Below are 14,446 nucleotides of genomic sequence, written 5' to 3'. Positions count from 1 at the left end.
AAAATATCTTTATCTAGCTCATACAAATTGTAAAGCATCTACATGCTTAGTGCTCTAGCTTATTGCAAAATATAGTAAAAAAAAGTAGAAAAAAATCAACCATGATGTAATATTAAGTGAGACATCAAAATAGAACTAGAGCTTCTATAAGAAATAGGTTTTAATTAGTACACAAAATTTTCCACAATGATGCATCAATAACATATAGTATAGAATCAAGACTACTTACCACACTCTAAGGAGGAGCCATACCAAACACTACTTTGCGACTATAATAGCTAAGGCAATCCACTTTGTAAACAAGGCATAACTCAATATTGCAAAAACCATGTTTATTCAATCAAAGCTCTACTCAACAACATCCAATCTTGCAAGAAACACTACTATCATACTAAAATCCAAAATTGTAATTTTAAATAGTATTTTTCTGAAATCGACATCAATAGCAACAAGACAAACATGATAAAAGACGATTCCAACAAATTTCTTTTTTGTACGTTGATAGAGAGAAGGAAAGGTGGTCATCTCTATAGCCACTTATTTATAGATAAAAAGAAGAATGGCAACCTTAATAGCTATCCATTTATAAATAAAAAAAAGTAATGGCTGTTATTGTATGACATGATTTATGATTTGGAAATTTAATGTATGCCTAATTATAAAAAAATTAATTATAATTTATTTGCCAAGTTCCAATAAATGATTTATTTTTAATATAGATATGTTAAAATTTTGATATAAAAAATATATAAAGTCTTATTTTCTAAAAAAAAACCTTGATTTATACAAAAGATCCAAAATTGTGGCCAAAAACCTCCTACATCTTTTTTATCTATTAGGATTCTAATTTTTTTAAACTTTAAGATCTAATATCCCTTGATTCAATTGTTTAATTTTCTTCAAATTTATTGATAATGTAACATATATTTTTAAGATTTACCATCAAAAATAATCAACCATACATCTACTTCCAATCTTCTAATATCTTAAAAATACTAATAGGTGCTCTAAACCCCAATTTATAAGCACACGAATACTATTTTATTCATCTCTCAAAAATCCATTATTTAAATGCCAAAAATTAGATATATAGCTTTATAACTTAATAACATATATTTATAAAAAAAATTAGTCAAAGATTCGTCTAAATGCCTAAAATATGGATAGAACCAAATCTCTCATGAAATTGGTTTGCTTACAAATTTCAATTTGAGAGTATTATCTTTAAGTAGTTATTGCTCTTTTAAATCAACTCAAATCTTTTTTTTGTATAAAAATATAGTCCTTTAAACCAACTTTCTAATGGCATAATTTGATTTTCAAAAGTCCTTCATATGCATATGCTATGCTCCAAAGAGTGATAGTAGGTATAAAATTAATATCTTAACTTTGAGCAAATATACCTTGACTTTTTAAAAAACTCCAAATTGCAAAAAATTTGCACCAAAATCATATCCAAAATCCTAAATTTGATGATCCTAACCTTTGATATTTGAATGTTTTCAAAAAAATAATCCTAATTCCTAATAAGGCCTTGGACACTCTCTTTGAAGGCCATTAGGCATGACTTTTAGCCAATAGGAATGGAGATTTTCATCATCTATCTCCATTCATCCATATGAATGGCCTAACTTTTCTTTTTTATTCAAAAATCTTTCTCTAATCTTTTTTTTTAATAAGTTTTACATAATATGTGTCCTAAATACTATGTAAAAGAAACAAAATAAGATTTCAAGAATCACCAATGTTTAATAAAGGTGGCTCTAAATATATAAAAACTATTATTAAAATAAAAATCAACCTCAATAGTAGCCCTTTTAGACTAATTTCTTCAAAGTAGCAATCTAACTGTAACCAACTAAAATGTAATAATGTCGCTCTCATTACATTATATAATAAATTATATATATATATATATATATATATATATGTACATTATTTTCACATGGTAGCCAAATCACAACATAATACCATAACAACCATCTATCTATAGATAAAAAAGAGAAGTAGTAGCCTTAGTAGTTACCTATTGTAGTTCTATCAATCTCTATTGAAGGAATTCAAGGCGGCCTCACTATTGCCCCCAATTTTTATTGATAGTGGGAGTAAAGAAAGATGACTATTAAATGATAGTCACTATTTATTAAAACCTAACCACCACTTAGCTCTTAATTCTAACTTAAAAAATAAATTGGATGTAAAGAGCTTCTTAAATTGTCATACAATACATGAATTTAGTACTTTATAATAGAATATGACAATTAATACCAAAAATAAATATAAAGATATATTACATAACAACTTGGAAGATAAGACAACATATCAAAACAAGTCAAGGAAAATTCAAGAGGATATTTTAAGCTATCACAAAAACAATTACAACAAGCTCAATGCAATTCAAATACATAAAGATGACTCAATTCTTATTAAAACTAATGATATAAAATTTTAGAAGGAAAAAAAATTTTAAAAACGTAAAAAAAAATTATTACATCAAAATTTAGAAGTCAAAGATCAAGAAATTTATTATTTATAAAAAAATAAAGATAAAAAATAAAAGATTTCAATGTGTTCAAAATATATGATATATATGTTAGATTTTAATAGTTAATCGGGTGAAACCAATTAATTAGGAAAGGAAAGAGTAATGATAACCTTAGAAATCACATTAATTAGTGAATTAATAAAATAAAAATATTATTTTATTAAAAAAATATTATAAAAAAATTTAGATAAAAGAATTAAAAAAATATATTATAAAAAAAAAGGCTTAGTATAAAAATAAATTATAGAAGTAAGTATAAATAAAATTAGAAAAAAATAAATGGATACAAAAAGACAAAAGGATTAGCTGTCCATATGTTTAAAAGACAAGGTGGTTGAAATCACCTTTAATAGTTATAGCAGTTAGAAATAATTTAGTTTTATTATGTTTAAATAGTATTAAAAAATTCACTATAACAAAATTATAAATAGCTCTAAAGTTGTGTTATAATTATCAAAAAATAAATCATAATAAAGAGATTACATTTGACATACTTATATATCATTTCATCATATATTTTTGATCTATTAATAGGTTGTAAGAGTTTCAAGATAAAGGTCATGAAGATATAGAGGTTTCTTAATATAAGGAAGAAAGATCTTTAAAGACTAGGTTGAAGAAGATAAAGTCAAGATGAAGTTCATGAAAATATAGATGTTTTCTAGTACAAGGACTTTGAAGACTAGGTTAAAAAAGACAAGACAAGATTGAAAAATATATTGAAGATAGATTTAAAGTTGAATTATTTGACCTTGGTTTAAATAAAAATATGAATTCTAAGGACTTAGAACCAATATAAAAATAATTCTTATGTAGAAACATAGAAGGAATACCTTATGATTCTTGAGGTGTGAGAATTTATGTGTTCACATATTTACTAATGTATTTTGGATAGCAAAATGATTACCAAAAGTAATAATGTTGAATGTTTGGAATGCAAATATGTATAAATATTCATCTCTTTTTTAATCCTTTCTCTTTGTATAATATAAAGTTTACATCCAATAAGATGCATTATCTTAATTGTATCTTATTGTATACAACAAGCTACATTGGATACAAAAAAAAGATGAATATTTGCATACAATAAGATGCATACAATAAGAAGTCTTTGTATGATTTAATGTTTTTATATAAATTCACCACTACTAGGACCATTGTGACAATTAAGGCAATAATAGACTTAAAAATATACCAAATGGATTTGAAGAAAACCTTTTAATTGAAGAGTTATAAAAAGATATCTAAAAGAATAAGCCTCAAAGATTTGTATAACAAAGCAAAAAACAACTTATGTGAAAGTTAAAGAATACCTTATATATACTCAAAAAAATATAAAGAACATGATATCAACATATTAATACATTCTTTTTTAATGAAAGATTTGTAAGTAGTAAGATTAATCATTCTTCGTATATAATGCTAATTGAAAGAATTTTTATTTCTCATAATCTTTTATATTAATAATTTGATCATTTTGGCCCACAACAAAGAGAAGATAGATTAGATAAAAGTCTTATTAAAGAAAGTTTGTGAAATAAGTAATTTAGAAGAATTTTATTATAATCTTTTTGTTGAATTTTTGGTTCGACTAATTTTGGTTAGCTAGTGTCCAGATTGCACTGCCCAAAGGCTGTAAGAAACTGTTGCACATATCTGTAAACCCCTTCACTCTCAGACGCCAGGAAAGCCACGCTTCTCGATTCCCCATTCGATCAGAAGACCGAAAATTCACAAGATCCTTACCGGACTGAAGAAATCTATCCGTGTCCATGTTGTCTACGTTGGTTGAAGCAGGTTCTTTGGGAGGATAGCCACGGGCACTCTACAAATTAGCACCAAGTGTTGAACTCAGAAGAACATTCTAGGAAAAGGCTACAAAAAAACACTCCAAATACAACATTTGCATAGAGATATACACGAAAATAGTTGACTTGACTGCCAGTGAAAAAATCAGAACTCACCCACTCTTGAAAATCCTCAGGACCTAGAATCTTCTCCCATTCTTCCAACGCTTTCCGTGCCATATTCATTATTTCTGCCATCAATTCTTCCCTAGGGAGCGATACAGGAAATGGATTGTCACTGATAAACTTTTCTAAGAAAACCTTATTAGAGTTCAGATTCTGACGGGGCACCCTTGGATTATCTTGCAGCTTCGCAAGATCACGAACGAATGCTCCCAACAAATTCGTCAGTAGACAACATGATTCGAACAGAAGTGAGGTGGACTTAGCTGAGTGTAAGATGAACAATTGGTAAAGCTGTCGTGATTGTTGCAATTGGGCTCAGGCCAGACAATGCTGCTGGGTAGGAGCCAGTGCTGAATGGGATGAATTCGAATTTTAATTTTAATTTGTGTTTATGCAGGAAGGGAAAGATGCCGTTATCCAGAAACTCATGGCTGAAATTCGTTATTTCAAGGGTTCTTATGACCGTGTTAAGGCCGAAAATGACCGTCTTAAGGAAGAAAATAAACGCCTTATGACTGAAAGCATCTGCGGGAAAACAGATTTGATGCCAAACTACACTGACCTGGGTATCATGCGTTAAACCACCAGTCACATGATTTCTCTTTTGATCGCATGCAATTTTCCTATTTGGCCTTTTCCACGTTGGCCTGCATTGCCAAAATTCGCACATGCGTGAACCTTATGTTTGGGTTGTGATCGGTACTTGACATGAACGTTAAGTGGCATGTAATTTTGAGAAGTATTATAACAATAGTAGTAGCGGAATCTAAAGCATTTGGAGTCATTCTGTAGAAATATTGTCTGACATGCGTTTGGAGTGCGCATGAGGTTTTATTCTTGGTCCCTGAACAGTTTGCAATTTTAACGTATGATAATTTGTGTTCCAGATAAACGGTATGAGACTGCTGTCTTGCTTGATGTTCCTCGATACGACGAGGTGGTGGTCTTCGTATGACGCAACCGTGAAAATTGTGAGTCGTCACTTGTATGATTTGATCAGTGTACTTGTCGTGATCGTTTTAAAACCTGTTCGGATCATGAAGTATCCTAAGGTCTCTGAAATGGCTATGGGACAGGACGAGAAAACCAATGCTATCTGGAGAAATTGGTCGTGGCAGGGAAACCTAATGTAGATCAAAACTAGGTAGGATTCTACTTGTACATGGTACCCATCAAGCCGTATTTCCTTGTACGCATTTATCAGCATTCTCCTATCTGCAGAATGGAGAGACCTCGGGTTTCAAGTCTTGTTCATGTGTACTGTTTGTTATCTACCAGGAATGCGTTGTGAAGTTGAAGCGGAAAGTGCAGGTGGTGTTACGGAACTTGGTATGTGGGAACCAAGTTGAAGCGAGAACGAGAGGAAGTTGGAAGTTACTTACAATATACTAGGAAGGCACTGCAATGTATCTTCATGTGTGTGCTAGCACTAGCAGTTGCTCCTCCCCTCCTAAAATGCGATGAAAATAGTATTTCTGGGTAGATAGATCATCATTGCTATGTTGGTGAGATGTTGTAGAGTGAGATTTTGTAGATGGAGGTTGAATAGCTGAAATTACTGTGTGTGTCTTTGTGGCAACCATATTTGACGGTATCACATATTCTTGGAGTTCATAAATGAGGTTAGTTTGTGTGCGAATCTATGGGAGCTCAGTCGAAGAGAATTTAGGATTTCGTCAGGTATGAAGCGAAGAGATTTCATCTTTGCACATGCCTTGGATTTTGAGTAGGACAAGAATGGTCTAAAGTTGTGAATATGTGTCATATTTGTAGAAACGTAAATGATAACATTCTTTTTCCTCTTTTTCTATCTTGTCTCTCTGATATATCGATCTCTTCTCTTCACTCATCTTGTTTCTGGCTTTCGTATCTGCATGTCCCATGCTTTAACTGCAATGTGATTCAAATCACAATCTGTTTGTGGGTACAGGTGAGAAATAAAACCACATCCGATAACGGAACAGTTGTTACAATGAACCTTGCCAAGCACATAAGCCGGGCTTACAAGACGCCTTCTAAACCTTTCGCTGTTTTTTACAGCTCTGGAGGAGATGGCGTGCTTCAACATGTAGATTTGGTGTTCATCCTGCTTTTTGTGCAAAGAAAGTGGTGAATGTGGAGAATGCGTGCACTTGACTACGAAAAAGATTTTGGATGTTTTAAGCATGTGTGTCGATGTGGTGGTACCCTGAACTGTTCTAAGCGGGGAGTAGTGAGGTCAAAGTGGTGGTTTTGTGTTACAACCTTGAACTAGGTTAGAGCAACTTTGGGCAAGGACGGGAATTCTTTGAGGTGGAAAAGATGTGGCGGTGCTGCATTGAATCAAGCAGGGTAGCAACAAGGTTTTAGTGATTGGATTGCGGTGATTGCGAAGGATTTTGGAGAAGCAGAGTGGATTGGAGTGCTGGTGGTAGTTTGGGTGCAGTCGATTGCAAGGGTAGCGATTTGCGGAGCGTGTGATGCTATTAAGGAATGGTACTGTGATAGCTGGGAAAAGGCGTATGGATCAGGCTCGCAAACATAGTTCGTTCCTGAGGCCAAACGAGTGGTTGATGGATTGTGGAGGTAGTGCTTTGGAATTACTGATATTTTCGGGATGTGTGTGATAAAGTTGTTCATTGTAGAAGATCGGAGTGTTTGGGAATTTTGAGTTCGTGATCGTATGTTATGATCTGTGGAAGTGGATCGAGTTGCGAAGAGGAAATCAGGAATAATAGAAATGAGGATGTTGCGGTGGAGAGCTAATGAGGGGAATTGATGCGTGGTTTTCCAGTTGGTAATTGGCTATGTAAGTATTTGTAGAAGTCAGAAACCTGCACCCTGTACAGAACCTTGTAATCAAAATTAGGCGCGATCTGGTTTGGAACTTAGCTTCCGTCGGTCCCTCGGTAATTTTGTTTTCAAGTCATTGTCTTTTTGGATTCATTGAACATGATTTGCTTATTACTGATACTTTTTTATGAGTTGCCAGTACATACTTACCATGAATGAAGTTTGGTCGTGTTGTTTCTCGGGCTTGGTTGCGCAGGGTGTCATGGAATTTGGATTGTGAAGTGCTTGGAATCTGTTCTGAATGTAACAGATTTTTCGAATGGAGTTTTTGCACAGGCGATATCATGTAGAAAGCTCGGTAAGGCGATACGAGGTCTGAAAGTCACAAACAATGTTGTTGCTGCAAAGACAGGTATAAGTGGCACGAAAGTACTTGAACCTCGAGAGCTTAGGAGGATTTTTGGGATCTAATACGGCGGGTCGAAACAGGAGCAAGAGCTTCAAGGCTGCCCCCTCTCCAGCTCAAGCACCAACATGAAGCATCGGAGCCTGAGGATTGCTATCGCTCTCGTCCACTTCCTCTAGTGTAAGAGGCTGCTGCTGTTGTCAAACCAGATCCAGCTCCAGCTCCAGTTGCAGTTGCAACACCTCTCGGTGGTAACCTTGAACCTTGACGTTGAAACTCTTTCGTGATCTGTACCACTTTTGTGATTTTGCTTAGTGGGTTGTGCTCTGATGCGTCACCAAGAGGCTCTTTCGCATTTGCATTCCACAACGCTTTGTAAAGCAGGCTGGGAGCTAGGCTGTGCAGCGTGTGTAGGCATCACCTGCAACCCCCTTTTCCAACCGTTCCATGCCTGATGGCGTCGATCCTGAACTCTTGCAGTCTTTCGTACTCTTGCATATCCTTTAATTCTCTTTCATTTTCTTTCATATTCGTTCAGCATGTTTAGTCCTGGAGAGCTTCTTTCGAAGGCAATATTTTGTAATTGTTTCCCGAACATGTTAGAAGAATGAAGTGCTGGTAGTTTGCGTTTGAGGGTTTTGTATTGAAGCCATTTGAAACTGATGGCCGTCAAGAGGATGATATTAGGTTCCTCTGTTCGCATTTAGGAGGGGAAGATCAATCCAAGGAACCCAGGTTGTTGAAGACATTGTCATCGAAATGATTTCAACAATACCTGATGTAGTCATCCTCTATCTTACAGATGTTTTTTTTTTGAAAATGGTACAATTTTTTGGAACAATTTTTTTGTAACTAGTTTTTTAACTATCTACTTCTTGAAAACAATTTAATTGGAGATGCTATACATGTCTCTTTGCTCTAAGATTTTGCATACATGTGCTCAACTTGAGGATATCTTTGAAAAAACATTTCCTAAAAAGTTTGGAGTCACAAGTAGAAATTGTACCAAGCACAAGTCTTACTATGCCTTTTGTGCAACACTAGGAAAAACTTTTCCCTCAACCTTCGAATGTTATGATCTCTCACATGCAATGACCCCAGTATCTAAGATTTGGTAGATTGATTCTAGAATAAATTAGAAACAATATCTTACAATTGAAAGTGTTGAAAATGCTAAAAAGAAAAAAGTTTTGGAAGCTATTTTCTTGAAAGGGTGTCTTTTGGGAGTTTTGGAGTTTGGAAAGTAAAGTAACAGAAGGAACTTTAGGAATTTATGTAATTTTCTTGTTACATTTATTTCCTAAATATGAAATTAAAATATTTATTTTCTATTTTTTTACCTATTTAAGATATAATATAGGAACTTAAAAAATAAAAATTTATCTAGGAGTAAAATTTGATTTTTTGTTGAAAATTATACATTTGTTCTGCTTGTTGGATGAAAGCATTCAAGTTTAAATTAATTGGAATTTTATTGTTTTTTTAAAGAAAAATGTTGAAAGTAATCAAAATGTTACTAAGGTAACATATTCGTTATATTCCTTACTTCTATGTATGTATGTATTTATTTATTTATTTATTTATTTATCTATCTAAATTTAATGATAGTTGAAGCAGAAACCAAACCCATGTATAGCATATGGTTACTAATTTTAATGCCAAATTTTTAATTGCATCATCCAACCATGTAATTTTAAAAGTTGAATAACCATGTTGTAAGTGTGTTTTTATTCTTTATTTATTTTCGGATGCTTAGTTTACATAACCCATGTTATGTTGGGTTGGAACTTTAAAGTGTGATCAGATATATCTTTGGTTTTCAGAAGCAAAGGTAAATAGTGACAACGAGGAATCAGAGAGGTAATTGGGTTTCAATCTGGTTGGACATTTGCTCAGGACCTTCACAAGCAGAGACCTCCACCTGCTTAGTTTCCATATCACCCGAGCGCGGGCCCTACAATTCTGTGATTGTCTGCCATTGTCCGCTAGCTTCTCAGCTATATAGCATATGTTAATTTTTGCAATTTTGAAGCTTCTCTTCATTTTTGCCATGCTGCTTTGTAGCGCTCGAATTTTAAGTTCGTCCGTTGTGTCTGTAAGGTTTGTTTGTTTAGCAGTTGTTTTTCGATGCTGATTGTTGCACTGTGAAGCTTTTCTGCACTTTTACCATGCGGCGTAGTAAACCTCGATTTCTTTGTTGTCTTGCATGATCGTGTAATGCGGGTGATTTTTCATGAGTGCCAGAGCGAGAAGGCGGGAGGACAAGGGGTTTCAGGTTGTGGGGTTTACAAAACAAGCGTACCGAAGATGGCTCTTGGAAGGGGACAATCCTCAAATGCGAAGGCTGTTCCTGCGAAGAGACGACGTTTAAGCTCGAACATGAAATCGGGAGACACCGTGGGTGACATTCGGAAGAAGTTTCGGGGAGTTGCCTACCGTCGTCGCAATGGCCGGTATACTGTCGACGTGAGGTGGCGTGGTATAAAGCTTTGTAGGGAATGTGACTCGTGGGAAGAGGGAGCATTAATCTATGACCTTGCGAAGCTGGAAACTAAGGCAAGCAAAAAGCCTCAGAAGCTGAATTCTGATTGGGATTTTTTACAAGCTTTTATCCTTAACAATCCATTTCCTGATTCCCTGCCTTTAGAGAAATTAAAGGACGCAATAGTGAATAAGGCTGTGAAAGCGGTCAAAGCATGGAAGATGTTTCTGGGCGACGAGAGTTTTCGGAAGTGGGTGAGTTTTGGTTTTAAACTGCTAGTCAAGTCGTCTGTTTGCGTATATATCTTTATGCCAACGTTGTATTTGGAGATTTTTTTTTGCAGCCTTTTGCTAAAATGTTCTTATAAGTTCAACACTTGGCTCTAATTTGCAGAGTGCCTGTGGCTATGCTCCCGAAGAACTTGCTCAGACGAACGAAGTGATCGTTGATAAGAATAGATGTCTTCAGTCCGGTAAGGGGCTTGTGAAAATTGGGTGTTCTGGTCTTAGATGAAAATGGGGAGTCTATATGCATAGCCATCAACGCGTCTGAGAATGAAGGGGTTTACAGATATGTGCAATAGTTTCTTCCAGCCTGTGGACAGTGCTATCTGGGCATCATCTGAACTCGATAGTTATTTGCTCCAAATCGTTACGCTCAAAACGGTAGACCATGGTTTTAATGGGTAAGAGCACAAATTTGCAATCTCAAGTTTCGGAGTTTCTTTAACCGTGGATTAGCTGATGTCTGTTGAGCATGCTGCTGTGTTTTTACTATGTTGGTTTTAGAATCCGATCCGGCTTTATATATGCTGGTGGTTTGCCAGAAAATGGATATTCTGTTATAAAAGATGAATTCGAACGTTACAAGGCTGGAGTTGAACGTGAAAAGGCTGAAACAGAACGTCGTGCAGCTGAATCGAATGCCTTCATTGACAGGATTCTTCAAAATGAGTGCAAGTTTATCTTATTTGACGGTAATTGTGAAAACTTTGAGTCGTCATTTGCATGAATCAATCATTGCAGTTGTCGTGATTGTCTTATAACCTGTCCTGATCATGAAGCATCCTAAGCTCTTTGACATGACTCTGTGGTATTATGACAAAACCAACGCTATGTGAAGACATGGCTCGTGGTAGAGAAACATAGCAGTTTCTTCCAGCTTGTGGACAGCTCAATCCAAGCATACCGAAATTCGGTAGTTGCTTGGTCAAAAACTTTCCTTTCAAATTGTAGGCCATGGTCACAACGACGGAAGAGCACCAATCTGCAATCTCAAGTGCTGGAGTTTCTGTAGAGGTCGACCAGCTAATGTGTGTTGAGTCTGTTGTTGTGTTTTTACTATGTTGGTTTTAGAATCTGATGCGGTTTTATGTATGGTGGTGGTTTTCTAGGAAACGCGGCAGCAGATACGAATGATTCGCGAATTGGTGTTACCAAAAAAGGTCTTCTTGCCATTCACAGTTTCGCCTCTCTACCAGAGAACAACTCCATTGATGTAAGCACAGGAGCCTTTACATGCTACGAAGCTTGGGAATGTGTAGTGTCGTCGCTTTGAGAGTTTATTAAATTCAGGTGGCAGCATGGTTGGCACAGAACTGGTGTGTACTTAGGGGTGTGCAAGGTTAACACTTTATTGAAGGGGGCGTGATTGTTGCAACTGTGCTCAGGCGAGATTATGCCGCTTGGTAGGAGTCAGTCCTGAATGGGATGAAATGCGTACTATTTTGCAGGAAATGGGGGATGCCGAAATCGAGGGGCTGGTGCTAGAAAATAAGAATTTTTGCAATAAAATTTCTTTTCTGGAGAGTGAACTCAATCGTTCCGAGTCTGAAACTGTATATGACAAGCTTAAATGCGAGAATCACATGAAGGAACTTCAACGTTTGATGGATGAAATCGAACCTGAAGAGTCTGAAGCGATTGCTGTTCGTGGAAGAAATATTGAAAATGATGTCGAGATGGCGGAGGTATTTCCGGGTAATTGTGAAAACTTTGAGTCCTCTCCTGTACGAATCGATCAATCCAGTTGTAACTGTCTTGTAACCTGTCCTGATCATGAAGCATCCTAAGCTCTTCGACATGGCTCTGTGGTATTATGACAAAACCAATGCTATGCGAAGAAAATGCCTCGTGGTAGAAAAATGTAGTGGTTTCTTCGAGCTTGTGGACTGCGAAATCTGGGCATAAACTAAATTTGGTAGTTGCTTGGTCAAAGTTTTTCCTTTCAAAATTGAAGGCCATGGTCTGAATGACGGAAGAGCACCAATCTGCAATCTCAAGTGCTGGAGTTTCTGTAGAGGTCGACCAGCTAATGTGTGTTGAGTCTGTTGTTGTGTTTTTACTATGTTGGTTTTAGAGTCTGATGCGGTTTTATGTATGGTGGTGGTTTTCTAGGAAACCCGGGAGCAGATAGGAATGATTCGCGAATTGATGTTACCAATGAAGGCTGGACTCCCGTCGACAGCGGAGCTCCTCTGGCGGAGAACAACTCCATTGATGTAAGCACAGGAGCCTTTACATGCTACGAAGCTTGGGAATGTGTAGTGTCGTCGCTTTGAGAGTTTATTAAATTCAGGTGGCAGCATGGTTGGCACAGAACTGGTGTGTACTTAGGGGTGTGCAAGGTTAACACTTTATTGAAGGGGGCGTGATTGTTGCAACTGTGCTCAGGCGAGATTATGCCGTTTGGTAGGAGTCAGTCCTGAATGGGATGAAATGCGTACTATTTTGCAGGAAATGGGGGATGCCGAAATCGAGGGGCTGGATCTTGGATCTACGCGTGCCATGAAGGAATATGCTGTTGTGAAGGCTGAGCTTGAACTTTGCGAGGTTAAAGCTTAACTTGGAAAGCTTTATTACGAATGTCCTGATGCTGCATTTGTATAGAAGTGAGTGATTCCTTCTTCGGGACAATGTTTCACTTCTCTTTTAATCACTTGCACATATTTATATGATTTTAAAGCTTAGGTTGATAGACCGACCGTTAGGCAGAAGTGTGAGATGGCCTTGTCAGTTAGAGATGGCCTTGTCAGTTATTCTATGAGCACACCAAATCAAGTCATGAGTGATTTCGAAAAATGCAACAAACATATTGTCTTAAGTGCCATGAATAGCCGTGTGAAATGTAATTTAGCATTATAATTACTAAAAGATTTTTCCAAGCAATAGAAGTGCTAGTGTTGTAATTGGAAGGGAGACTTTTCAACGTGTAATACTCAATAAGTTTTTTGGTAATTCACACTTCTATTGATATACTGAAACTCAAATCAAGAAGGCTACCTCTATAGTGATAAATCCAATTGCTATTGGAGGCTACAACAAAGATCTAGAATAGAACAAAAGAATTTGAAAAGAACAAAATCACTTGAAAATAAGATGAGGACATTCATTGTTAGAATGAAGGACCTTAAATATAAGGTGCAAAAATAAAACAAGGGAGGAGAGGTCTATGACCTTAAGTCTACAATCTTAAAACAAACAAGTCAACAAACGGCTATTCTAAGCTAATACATGTGTCGTTTTCAACAACTCCACCATGATTTTGGACAAAAAATTGTCACCTACCTCCAAAAATATCCATTTTTTGGTCTTTGGTTTTTGCAAAGAAAAGAGAATTCACTTCAAGATTTTTTGGATACAAATTATAGAAGAGATTTAGATGGTAGAGTTTCAACCAATGCCTATATGTTTACAGGCAATTCAACATACACATTATTGTGTTTAAGAAATAAATAAATAAACAAATTCAACATCATGGATTTCTTAAGGGTCAAAATATTAAGCCCTTATAAGATGTATGTTATCATGTTGTGTAAAAATTAACTTGGGAATGCATTGGACATTTGGTTGTAGAAGACAAATTATATTTGCAACAAAATAAAACCTACAAATAATAATAAAATTCTAAAGAATTTTTTTTTGAATCTTAAAAACTATAATCAAACCTTAATCAAATCCTAAATAAGCTTAAAGAAATTCTATAAAATCATTAAATAATTTATAAAAACATCAAAAAAATTATAGAGAGCATTAAAAGAAATCTTAAAGAATTCATAATATAATCATATAAATACTAAAGAATAAATTCCAAAGAAACTATAAAGAAATCCTAAATTAAAATTATAAAATAAAATACTAAAAAATATATAAAGAAATCCTATAGAATTCTTAAGTAAATCCTTAAAATATCTTAATTAAATCCCAAGAAAAATCTAATTAAATCCTAAACAAATACTAATAAATTCTATGTGAATTCTAACCGAATCC

General features: G+C 35.2%; 2 protein-coding genes across 7 annotated transcripts; one reads left to right on the top strand and one right to left on the bottom strand.

Moving 5' to 3' along the window:
* Nucleotides 1–3,969: 3,969 nt before the first annotated feature.
* LOC112290644 (uncharacterized) lies at nt 3,970–5,588 on the bottom strand. The gene is made up of 4 exons (XM_073538627.2): nt 5,325–5,588; nt 5,081–5,165; nt 4,510–4,600; nt 3,970–4,370 (listed from the first exon to the last, which is right to left on the bottom strand). Exons 2-4 carry the CDS (start codon nt 5,089–5,091, stop codon nt 4,137–4,139), a joined length of 336 nt encoding a protein of 111 aa, XP_073394728.1. The 5' UTR covers nt 5,092–5,165; nt 5,325–5,588; the 3' UTR covers nt 3,970–4,136.
* Nucleotides 5,589–5,874: 286 nt separating this feature from the next.
* LOC112291333 (uncharacterized) lies at nt 5,875–13,414 on the top strand. 6 transcript variants are annotated; one of them, XM_090255540.1, is made up of 10 exons: nt 5,875–6,198; nt 6,559–7,083; nt 7,547–7,947; nt 9,941–10,432; nt 10,572–10,650; nt 11,005–11,154; nt 11,572–11,675; nt 11,911–12,157; nt 12,575–12,678; nt 12,914–13,414. In XM_090255540.1, exons 4-10 carry the CDS (start codon nt 10,004–10,006, stop codon nt 13,019–13,021), a joined length of 1,221 nt encoding a protein of 406 aa, XP_090111666.1. In that variant the 5' UTR covers nt 5,875–6,198; nt 6,559–7,083; nt 7,547–7,947; nt 9,941–10,003; the 3' UTR covers nt 13,022–13,414. The 6 variants fall into 6 exon arrangements, with proteins under 6 accessions (XP_090111666.1, XP_090111664.1, XP_024394352.1 ...); XM_090255538.1 differs by having other exon boundaries at nt 6,559–7,306; XM_024538584.3 differs by lacking the exons at nt 5,875–6,198; nt 6,559–7,083; nt 7,547–7,947 and adding an exon at nt 7,956–9,791 and having other exon boundaries at nt 11,911–12,147.
* Nucleotides 13,415–14,446: the final 1,032 nt, after the last annotated feature.

The sequence above is a fragment of the Physcomitrium patens genome, chromosome 1, assembly GCF_059467195.1.
Source record: "Physcomitrium patens ecotype Gransden chromosome 1, ASM5946719v1, whole genome shotgun sequence".
NCBI classification, from domain to species: Eukaryota; Viridiplantae; Streptophyta; class Bryopsida; order Funariales; family Funariaceae; genus Physcomitrium; species Physcomitrium patens.
This window is presented reverse-complemented; position numbering and strand designations above follow the sequence as displayed.

Excerpts from the sequence above, each read along its gene's own strand:
- LOC112290644 (XM_073538627.2), bottom strand. Across the intron at positions 4,371-4,509 it reads CTGAGGATTTTCAAGAGTGG|AGTGCCCGTGGCTATCCTCC; the intron begins GTGAGTTCTGAT and ends GCTAATTTGTAG.
- LOC112291333 (XM_024538574.3), top strand. The coding sequence starts at position 9,705 with ATGTTAATTTTTGCAATTTTGAAGCTTCTCTTCATTTTTGCCATGCTG. Across the intron at positions 11,155-11,571 it reads CAAGTTTATCTTATTTGACG|GAAACGCGGCAGCAGATACG; the intron begins GTAATTGTGAAA and ends GTGGTTTTCTAG. Across the intron at positions 12,679-12,913 it reads CGGAGAACAACTCCATTGAT|GAAATGGGGGATGCCGAAAT; the intron begins GTAAGCACAGGA and ends ACTATTTTGCAG.